Source organism: Trichosurus vulpecula, chromosome 2 (assembly GCF_011100635.1).
Source record: "Trichosurus vulpecula isolate mTriVul1 chromosome 2, mTriVul1.pri, whole genome shotgun sequence".
NCBI lineage: Eukaryota > Metazoa > Chordata > Mammalia > Diprotodontia > Phalangeridae > Trichosurus > Trichosurus vulpecula.
The window spans coordinates 319,067,311-319,079,037 of NC_050574.1; the positions used below are offsets into that span (position 1 = coordinate 319,067,311).

An 11,727-nucleotide genomic window follows, 5' to 3' on the forward strand; every position below is an offset into this window, starting at 1 on the left:
TACAGGGAAGGAAGCTGAGGCTCAAAGAAGTTAAGCAATTTGTCCAAAATCAGACAAATGGTAACTAGAAGGACTGGGGTTCAAATCAAGGTGTCATGACTTCAGATGTACAGACCTTTACCTCCTTTTAATGACCTTCTGAAAACAGCTCTACCAAAGTACTCTGTCACTGGTTTAAGACATTTGTTACCTAGGAAGGATAGCACATCCACCAGGTAACTCCTGATCAAAATGTGTTAGTTTACCTGATAAATCCAGTGTTACCAACCAGAAAGTGAGACACTTGGATAAGGAGAAAAGAGGATTAATGCATCTTTAACAGAGATAAGTCTAGAAATTAGGGAAATAATCATAGTGGGGTAAGGGTGCCTGCTAATATTATTGAGACGTACTATAAAACACATTCTTATTCCCCCTCACTCCAACTATAATTTTTATGGTACTGGGCAGACAAAATACTGCCCTTCCTGGAACCCTGACAATGTCCCCTAAATTCTAGAGACTCTAGAGAACACCCTCTAAAAAACACTGTAAACAGGTCTAGATGAAACTGTGAATCCCAGTAGGCTTCATTTAAATGCACTCCTTAACTCTCCTTGCTAAAAGGGAAATAATAGACTACCTTGATGGTGAAAATAGCTGTTAGAATGCCAACACCAACTCCAATCTGTCCATGTAGTATAAATTATAACTGCAATATATATGGCTTTGTAGTAGAGAATCAGTAATTGATTTTGTATATAATCTGAAGAGAGAAGAATATTATTGCACTTCTGTTTCTCTTATAGCTATTATCCCTATGAGGGCTCATTTCTACCTCTTAACAAGAATTTGCTTGGACAATGAATAAGTTCAAAACCTTTCTGCCTGGTTTCAATTTACTTAATATTAAAACAAACCATACCACAGTTAGCAAAAGTGTCATTTAGCTAACTTCTCTGGAGGAGTAACTTTTCAAGGTACCCTGTATGTAGAAAGATGGTGCCACTGACTTGCTACGAAGAGGGGAGGAATTTGTAGTTACATTAATCAGTCCAAATATATCAATCCTCCTGGAGAAAAAAACCCTATTTGAGCTCTGTGTCATCCTTCTTCAGTTATAGAAATGAGAAGCTCTTTCCTCATGGAATGTGGGATAGAGATGCCTTTGCCTTATCTAAAGAGTGAGGTTTTTCTCTGTGGCTCTCAATGCTTACTATGCTGCTCTTGCTTTACTATTGATTTACCATGTGAACATCTGTGCCCCAAAGCCATTAGTTTTAGAAAGTCAACTGTCATATTTTCCCCCAAAGTCTTATTTCAGGACAGGGACGACCAGAGCCCATTTATCTCTCTATGTGGCTTTACATTCATCCAGGAAATTCTACTAGATATTCATAGCAGATCTATTGGGCCCTAAGTAGAACACACATGGATATTTTCTTGAAAATTCAGCAATTTCTTCCCCATGTTTCCAATATTTAGCTTGCTAAATGTTGAATGTTGCCATAATTTTATGTCTCATGACTTCTGAGAGTCTCCTAGACTTCACAATATCTGTATCCTAGGTGATTCATGCTCAGACAAAAGTCAAGAAGCCAGATCCACCTAGTCTTTATAGCCTTTCTCTCATTCCCAATACCCACCGTCAGGTGCATATTGTCACACCCATTAACAGAGTCAATCCAATCCAGTATAATCCAACAAGCATTTATTAGGCATCTACTGTATTCAAGGCACTCTTCTGGACACTAGGGATATAATGGAAAAGGAAAAAACTACCCCTGCCCTAAAAGAATTTCCATTCTACTGGCAGGGTATAAGATAAATTATGCACATGATAACTTGAAGAGGGAAAGAACACCAGCAATTACAGGGACCAAGAAGGGCTTGTCATAGAAAGTACCACATTAGGCTTCATTGTAGTATTGAAGGATATAAGGAGGGGAATGCATTCTAGGCATGGAGGAAAAGAACAAAGTCAGAAGATGGGCCGATGAATTTGTGGAATAGCAGGTAAAGTCAATTTGGCTAGAATATACTGGGTGAAAAGATTAATGTGTAATAAAGCTGGATAAGTAAGTAGGAGTCAGATGGTGAAGAGCTTTAAAAAACAAGCTGAAGACTGATTATCTTATCCTAGAGACAATTGGAAGCAATTGAATGTTCTTGATAAGGGAAATGGAATGCTTAGACTTATGCTTTGGGAAAATTATTTTAGCAGCTGCACAGAGTGTGGATTGGGGAGAGGGAGGCACTGGAAGCCACATGTCTCACCAGAAGGCTTACTGAATGGTACAGGCAAGAAATGGTGAGAGCTTGAACTAGGAGTGTGGTTGTATGAATAGAAAGAAGGGGGGAGGTATGAGAGATGTGGAGCTGAAATCGACAAAACTTAGCAACTCTTTAAATTTGGGGGATGAAGGGGCAAGAAGAGTCAATGACTTCAAAGTTAGGAACTTTGGAGCCTGAAAGGATGACAATAATTTCAAGAGAAAATGTTCTTTCCCTCAAGATAGGTACTTGAGCTACTTATTCTGTACCTTTGGAGAGTCTAACAATGGCTCGGCTTCCTAGTGCAGCTAGTCAGAATGCAAATGTGACTAAAGTCACCAGTTTGATCTTTGTGTGTGAAAATTTTTTTCTGTTTTCCAAAAAAAAAAGTATGCTTTTAATCCCAGCAAGACGTCTCAACAATGTGTGACAAGGGGAACAAAGGTAGAGAATGTGGATATCTGGTTCAGATTGCCATACACACAATTCAAAACACATTTCCCACTGATGCCAAAGAAGGAAATTAATTTCACATGAATAGTACATTTTTATGTATAAACTTATGCTAACTTCACTAATAGAAAAGTCAGCCAATTCATTAGATCAGGGGACGGGGGATTAAGAGTTGTTAGGGACTTCAGAAATCATCTAGTTCACTCCTTTCATTTTAGAAACAGAGGATCAGAGAGGGTAAGTGACTTCCCTCAGATCACACAGGTCATAAGCAGTGGAAGATTTTTGTCAGAATTCTTCATTCTTTGTTAATTCACTTCCTAGGTCAACTTCTGGATACAAACAAGTCATTCTCCCCTTTCATATCTCAGTTTATCTGAAACATGGTCACAGCAGAACCCTCTTTAAGAAATATAAACAAATAGTCAACTTTCCCATCATGTTCATTGTAGTCTTCCCTGCACAGTGTTGCCAGCAACTTGGAAAAAAGGACATGGCATTTTTTTTTATAAACAAGCTTTTCTTTTTCTTTTCTGCCTACTTCCACCCCTCCAACTGAACAAAAAGAAAAAAAAAACAAGAAAACACACATGCAGTCAAGTGAAGTGAAAATCCTCATTGACCATGACTAAAAAATGTAAGGTCTAATATTTAAATAAGTTTATGATATATTATATAAAACAAGAAAATAGAGTTGATGAGGAAATAGTGTAGGCAACTCTTTTAAGTAACGTTTTCCCTGCTTCTTTCAAGCTATGCAAATTCCACCATGCTACCTACAGCAGCTTTGCTTCTATTAGGAAATAACTTGAATCAAAGTGAATTGGATCAAATTGAATTGAATACTAGAGTCCAAATCAGAGAATCTGTTTGACTTGGGCAAGTCTCTTATCCCCTCCGGACTTCTGTTTCCTCTTCTATAGGATGAGAGGACTGGACTAGATGGCCTCCAGCCGTCCCTGATCTAAATCTATGGTTCTAAGTCTCTCTGGTTATAAGTTTGGATAGTAGAAAAAGAGAGAGCATGGGGCGCTAGATATTCAAAGGATGTGCCAGTGAGGGTGTAAAAAGATGGAAGGAGGCTAGGCATTGTGGGATGCCCCTATTGTCTCTGCTACAGGGGAGGCTGATGTCAGTTGAACATTTGAGTTCAGGGTTGTGCTACAATAGGACTAAAGCCAATTGTTTGTCCACGTTTAAGTCTGACTCCAATGTGATGAGCCCCCCAGGAGTGGGGGAAGCAAAGGCTGCCTAAGGATTAGTAAACTGGCCCAGGTTGGAAACAGAACAGGTTAAAGGTTCTGTGTAGCTCAGTATTAAAAATGGGCCTATGAATGGTTGCCTGGGAGAAATAGAGAAATCTAACCTAAAAAGAAAGAAAAAATAAAAGTGCAGAAATGAAAAGAAAGAAGAGAAAATGAGTTATGCTGACTTTTACACTTTGCGATGGGCTAGCCTTAAATATACTGCTTGAAGGCACAAAGCAAGGCCTGGATTGGGGGATCTCTTAAGTTGCTTTTGCACAGGTTCTACAACACGTTTCTAAGCCTGACCTCTCTGTATTTGGAGATTCTTAAGCATAACCAGCTCTACATTCAAATGTCTCAAGCATTTTATTAACAAACAGTGAACTCTCAATAGCATCAAAGAAGATATATAACCAAACAGGCTGGAAGGAGAACCCAACTAGAAATCAGGAGACTTGTGTCCTAGATTCAGTTCTATTGCTTGCTATCTAGTTCTATGACGTTGAGCATGTCACTGAAGCCTAGCTTTTTTATTTATAAAGTGGAGATAATATCTTTCCCAATTCCATTTCAATGTTTTTGTGAGAATCAGAGGGGATACTATAGGGGAAAACAGTTTAAATATCATAAAAGTATTTTACAGATTTAAGAGCTTAAGCTATTTTGTATCCCATGGTATTAATACACTGGGAGTAATACAATAGCTCTAGGCGTGGACAGAAACTACACTTTATTATCCAATACAGAATTAAAAGTTACCGATTCATCTTTAAAATTATAGTTAGTTCCTTCAATGCAGCCACCCATTCCCCCCTAGACCCAGTGAGCACTGGAGCTCTTTAATATTTCCCATAATTGGAGGTATTCTTTATTTTTATAAATATTTCATTGAGCACAGTTAAAATCCAAAGCCATCAATGGCCATTTCTTTTGTTAGGCTCTGGGGTAGACTGCTAATAGCTATTCTTTAGAGAAAACTAAATGAATGCAAAGAAATGCTGGAAAGTGTACATTGAAATCTTTCCTTTGACAAAACTCCTTCAGGCAAAAAACAGTCATTAAAGACAGCATCGTTTGTGAGATTTCAAAGGTCCTTCTGTCAGTGTTCCATAATATGGAACAGCAGTACTTGACATGAGCCAAAGGGAGCCAAAGGGAGCCAAAGGGCAGGCACATGATAGTGTCCCATCAAAATTTCTTTAACACTCTCCCAGAAGCTTAATTCAGTAATTACTTTCTAAAGCTATTTAAAACAAAGCCATACCCTCAGGGACAAAGTGAATCTCTTCAGGCTTTCCATTTCATTGTGAGACCTGAATGTTTTTACTCACAGATGCTAAAGTTCCTTTTAGAAAATAAAAATAAATGTGAGACACAGTGATGTAGTGGATAGAGCCAGACTTCAAACTGGGAAGACCTGGGTTTAAGTACTACCTTGGATACACACTGGCTTGTTGGCAAATTACTTAATAACATCTTCTTGCTTTAAGAAACTCTAAGTTATCAGGAAGGTACCCACCTGCATTGGTATAAGGATTTTCTCATCCTGGGAGTTCCCCATACCAATGAAATCACAGGCTCAGTCCTTTCAACTATAAAGCAAATAAGAGAACTGGTGGTAGATATATTTTGCTTCCAAAGGTAACAAGAAATCACATCTCACAGGACACAGGCTCATCTTGTCTTTCCTCACTCATAGGCATAAGCAAAAGGACCACAAGGAAATTGAAGCTTATGTACCAACATCTGTACCAACAAGCAGAAGATGAATAGAGAAATTCTATTAAAAACTCACCCAAATACTCTAAAATAAGTTTAAATATTCCTTGATATTATTATTCCTAAAAGGCGATTAACAGGATGGCAATAACATCTTACACCTACCTATTTTCTCATCTCTATAAAATCTTAAAGAGTAACATGCATAGGTATTGAGGATATCTTCAATAGAATGTAAGAAAAGGGAACCGGAAGTGTTTTTTTCAAAATTTTTCTACAATGCAACAAATATTCACAGTCATAATCATTGACTGAAAAGCATAGAGGATACAAGATCATGTTATGTTAATTGTTTCTTGATTATAAATAGCATTGACTTAATAGAGTAAGAGGTTACCTTAAAGATCCTCCTCTAACAAGGTATGTTCCTTTTATATTAAGCTAATAAAAGGAGTAAGCCAAAGAAGGGAGCAAAATAGTCTAGATGTGATCTCACTAGGGTAGGGCACAGGAGTTGTGGGACCTAGACAATAAATACTCCCTCAAATGGATTTCTGCTGCCATAATAAAGTTAATAGAGTTAAAATTTCTTAGCTTGGCATTCAGGCACTACGTAATTTGGCATCAACCTATTTTTCCACACTTAGGTCCTGCTGTTCCTCTATATATGCCTTTTCCTTAAAAGAACTTGCAATAATCCAAATATATCCAGTGCTTTCTTATCTCTATATCATTTCAAACCCCCTCATAACAAGTCCAGGGACAGGGTATCAAGAAAGATTATGATTTAAGTATTCAACTCCTTGAAAAAGAAAGAAAATTACTTGGAAGGCAGTAGATAACTTCCCGAGGATCTGCATTGGGAGGTACATTTGGATAAAGTGTATCTCAATAGAGTTGTTGTTTATCATTCCTCACTTAAATCAAATTTACTGGCATGTCATGGCATCACCTCCCTGATGTCATGATCCTCTTCCAGAACGAAGGACAAACCACTGCCGCCAACACCACAACAACATTTCAATGGAATAGAAATTGCAGAATGATGGTGTACAAGGGAAGGAAGTAACAATGGGAACAAAGAGTACGCAGACTTTCTCTTTGGGACCAGGATGTCAGAGGTCACAAGAGAAAGCACAACCACTAACGGAAAGGATGCTAGAGATACAATGTCCCTTCCTTCTTCTGAATGTTCATAGTACTTGGTCTGCATTCCTCTCACATCACTCATCACACCCAAATTTGTGCTTTATTTTTGTGTATACATATCTTATCTCCCCTCTTTGACTTTAAGCTCCTCCAATTCCAGAATTATCATTATCATTTTATCATCTGCAGCATTTAGCAAAATGCCATGCACATAGCAAATGATAAATAAATGATGATTTTTTAAAAAGTTTTTTGATTACTCCTTAACCAATTCACAGACAAATCCCAAGATTCTCTAGCTAGCTGAGATTTTGTTATTTTTAACTCTGTTAGCAATATGTAAGCTGAATTTTGTAAGGAATGTAGCATTTTCATCAATGTGCTAGTAAGTAAAATTGATTATTCTGGCTAAGAATTACATTAATAAATTTTACCAGTAAGCAATAATCTCATAAAACTCCTGCTTTCTCCTGGTCACTCAATCCTAAGCCATGCCAGAAATGGAAGTACTCCCTTCTACAAAATATGGACACCACACTCTCCTTTTCACTTTACACTGGAAAGTGGGGAGGTTTTTAAATGTCACAGCCCATATATACATATGAAAACATCCATGGGCAGAGAAAGCAGGCCATCTTTGATTAACCAGATAGTTTGATCTCTGCCCAAGCGCAGAGAACCACTGGGGACACTTCAAAACCAGCTGAAGCATATTCAATAAACCTTCTAAGGGAGCTTGTAGCAATTTAAATGTCAGGTATCCTCTGACTCACTAGGTACTATAAGCCAGACAACAAGTCCATTAGAAGGGAGCTATACTCCATTCAGGCTTTGGGGACTTTCCTGCAATTTGAAAGATAAAGGCTGCAGAAACCAGTTTCCACTTGGACAGAGATTATTTTTTCTTGCTGTACTCAAGTAAGTACTAATGATGCTACTGGGTTTGCATGGTGCTCCTCACTTGGGTCAGAATTTCCTGCTCATTTTCTAACAGCTGGCCTAGTTCAATGAGGAACTTACATAAGTTTGACCTTATCACGATATGGAGGTTTTTAAAAATGATATTAAAATAGACATTTACTTTAATTTCAGAACATCTGATAAATACCTAGACTATTTTTTTCCTAGAAAGCTATACATTTGGGAGTGTTCACTGTCAAAGGCAAAATTAAACTGGCAACTGCTTTTGTTTTTTAAAAGGTTTTAAAGGTAGTTGAGTGGGATGGTGAAGACCTCTCATAAAGTCTAAATCTCAGCCTTTCTGTAAATTGAATGGAATAAATAAAAGTGAGGACTTTTCAGCATGGCTCAGGGCTTCTAATTGACAGCTAGGCCTAAGTTTCAAGTTACTAAAAATCATCTGACCTGTAGGAATCCGAAACTTAGAGCAGCCTGACCCCCTATCAGCACGAGCCTTGCCAAATAAGAATAAAAGTGTTTTTAAGAATTGGTATTGGCTAAATTAGCTTTCCTTGTTCCTTGTACCTGGGGTAGATTTGTGGGTTTAGATTGTGAGCCTGAACTCCACCAATGAGAGTAAAGGTCAGTGGTGGGTGGGGATTGTTTGTGTTAGGGTATATAGCTGGGTTCTGCCCTCTGGGTGCGGCCTCTCCCTACAGATTGTCAGTGGGTTCTGGGTTCGAAAACTACCCTTTCTTGGGAGATCGTAAATAAAGACTCCTTTTTGTTTTTGCTTCTGCCTTGAGAAGTCTCTGAATATTACTTGAGTTGTCTCACACATAGTGGTTGGGGGAAGGGAAAGTGTAGACATGTATTTCAGGTTTCTGAAACAGAGTCTTGCTGGGAAGGCTTAGTACTAATTTCAGGGAATTCAAACTCATAGCCCTCTTGAGTCACATACTCGAGGGTTCCCTTGTTGAGCTGAATTTTTAAGTTAATTTCTAAGTGATGACCATAAGTATTCAAACTGATAGTTCTAACAATGACCTTCTAGGAGCTACGATAACATCAGACATCTGGGAACGCAAAATCACAATTCATTTTTCAAAAGAATTTATGAAGTGTCTGTTTACCTGAGAATACAAAGTCACAAATGGAAAGTATCCCTAACTTCAAGGATCTTAAATCATATAGGAGAGGTACACAAATAAATAAACACAAAGTAATTTGGGGCAGGGGAAAGCAGTAACAACTGGATAGGGAATGTCAAGGAAGGCCTTCTGTATGGTACCTGAGATGAGTCTTGAAGGGCATTAGGGATAGGAATTCTAAAAGGAGGTGAATAGGAAGAGCATGCCAGGCATGAGGAAATAGTGAATGGAATATCAAATAGAGAGGACAGTGAGTATGAGAGTTTGACTAGAATATGGAATGTGTGGGGGAGAGTGATGTGAAACCCATCTGGAAGGACATACTGGAGCTGGATCATGAGGCCTGTGAGCGCTAAGGAAAAGAATGTGTCCTACAAGCAACAGAGAGCACAATAGCAGAGGTGGAAGGGACCTTAGGAGCCCTGTAGTCCAAACCTTTTATTTTACAAATGAAGGAACTGGGTCCAGAGAGGAGCAGTCACACACCTAATATGTGGTAGAACTGGGGTTTGAATGCAGGTCCTCTGACTCTTAGTGGACTAGGTGATGGGGTGAGCCTAGAGTCAGGAAGACTCATCTTCCTTGGTTCAAATCTGGCCTCACACTCTTACTCTCTGTGTGACCCTGGGCAAATCACTTAACTACTTGCCCCAGTTTCCTCATCTGTAAAATGAGCTGGAGAAGGAAAAGGTTGGCCACTCCTGTATCTTTGCCAAGAGAACCCCAAATGGGGTCATGAAGAGTCAGACATGACTCAACAATAACAAGATGAGACTTCCTTTTGCCCCAAATCCAGGGAAATCGCATAGAGAGAGCCTCAGACGTGTATTGTGTAAGACAGGTAGTTACTCTCAGACAGAGTTGGCTTTACAAAGCAAGAAAACACAAACTAGCTAATGTGATTGGATCATTTTCCATAGACTTCTCTGTTGCTTTTCTACCTCCTATATATTATTCTTCTCATGACATCTGAAATTCTCACAATTGGTTGGTCATTCCTTTCAGTTAAGGCAATGGAGGCCCTAGTTAAAACACAAATTCATGACTTAGAAAGGACTCACACATTAACCAGCATGGGTATTGCAAGTCCTAAGGACCAGGAGCATACTACATAAATGCGTAAATGAAAGGTGCTCAGGAATGGCCTGGGGAATAAGGCTCTGTAGGAGGAGGGGATCTAGAGTCTCAGTGGTTAGGGGTACAGCCTGAAGGCTCTGTTCTGGCTTCATGAGAGAGGGAGGGAAGAGAAACTCATTCAAAGGGAGAAGAATGTATCTAAGGGAACTGAATGTTGGCTAAAAACAAATTTCAGAGTTTAGCAGAGCCAGGTGTATAGTCAAGGGCCTAAAAAATAACTTTTCTGTGAACTTGTTCTTCCAGGACGCAATCTGCAAGCTGGTCTGCTGGCTGCACACGTGAAAACACCCTGCTGGAGATGCTCTAGGACACACCTACAACAGTAGCTCACAACACTTTCCCGAGTGGCCTGAAATAGATTAAGATGTAATCGGGAAATATTTAAGAAAATACATAAAAATACAAGAAAACGTAGATAATGTTAATATGTGGTTTTCTAAGTCAATATGTAGCCTGAAGGGACTTTATGTATAGTTTAGTGGCCCCTGTTTCTATTTAAGTCTGGGGGTTCCTTGCTTTCAATTAGAAGACTACTGTTGGCAAATGCTGCTTTCCTGACCCTCCCCACTTTCCCATTTGTCTTTTCATTGGCACCATGACACCCAGCAAATTCATTAGATAGATCTCCTGTTGAACCAGTGTCAAAAAAGGCTATCAAGATCATTTCCATCATGAAGGAATCAATTAACATCAGATTTTCACAGGACAAATCTATTCCAATCACTTAACCTGCTAACGTCTGTAAACTAGCTTACTCTAGTCTTATGCAATTGATACTGCCTCCAGCTTGTTCTTTTAAATATATTTGAACATGCTCTTATATAGATATATTCAGTTTTTTTTTCTTTTCTAAATGGTATAACATTCATTATCCTTCTAAAGACAAGAGTGGGGCCCAATTCAGCTTGACTATGGTCACAAGAGTGTAAAAACATGGAAGAAAATCACTGAACAAAATTCTCAAAATATAAAATATAAATAAGAACGAGAGTGCTGTATAAAGGCTGTGATAAAGATAAATGAAAGTACCTGGAAAAGATGTCAAATGGTATTTGTCAGCTTAGGGTTCTGAAGGGCAAAACAGGTCATTTCCCAAACTGGAGGTGAGTGAAAGTAGTACATTCAAATATATGGCTAGAAATTCACATCAAACTTCCTCAAAATAGCTATTTCTGGTACAGATAAAATTGTTTTCTCTTTTAAAAAAAGCAAGAAAGAGAAATAATTCAAATTACATTTATAGTTGTTTCTTGCACATTGTAGGTACAATGGAAGAGAGAAAAAAAGGCAGGTAAGAAGGAAGGAAAGAAGGCAGGGAGGAGGGAGAGAAGAAAAGGAGGAAGAAGTAGAGGAGGAAGGGAAGGAGGAAAGAAGGGAGGGAAAAAAGAAATAATTATTTGGTATACTTATGGTACAGGTTACTATAATCTTTGACCATATGTTTATAGGACCATCTTTTCTCTTTTAAGAAATAATGTTATCAACTTAAAAGAGAGGATAAAGAAATGCAGGATGTGTTGCTAGGAATTCTAGACTAAAGGGATGAAACTTGCTCCCAAATGGATTTGTTTTTTAGGTTCAGCTGAACTATGTTGAAATTTTACCCTTGGCAGTCCAAACCTTTAGAAGAAGGATTCTAAAGTGGGGGTGGGGGGTGGGGGGAAGATGGGGGAGGGTTGAGGGGACTCAGGGGAGTTGGTAGTAGTCTATAGAGAGAT

At 38.6% G+C, this 11,727-nt stretch overlaps 1 protein-coding gene across 1 annotated transcript in view; it reads left to right on the forward strand.

Annotated features, from left to right (window-relative positions):
• Window positions 1-10,291, forward strand: part of LOC118837095 (60S ribosomal protein L23a-like) — a 42,399-nt gene extending 32,108 nt beyond the window's left edge. The window contains exon 2 of the mRNA XM_036744085.1: window positions 10,253-10,291. Within this exon, the coding sequence (XP_036599980.1) occupies window positions 10,253-10,291 (39 nt within the window). The remainder of the gene's footprint in view (window positions 1-10,252) is intronic.
• Window positions 10,292-11,727: the final 1,436 nt, after the last annotated feature.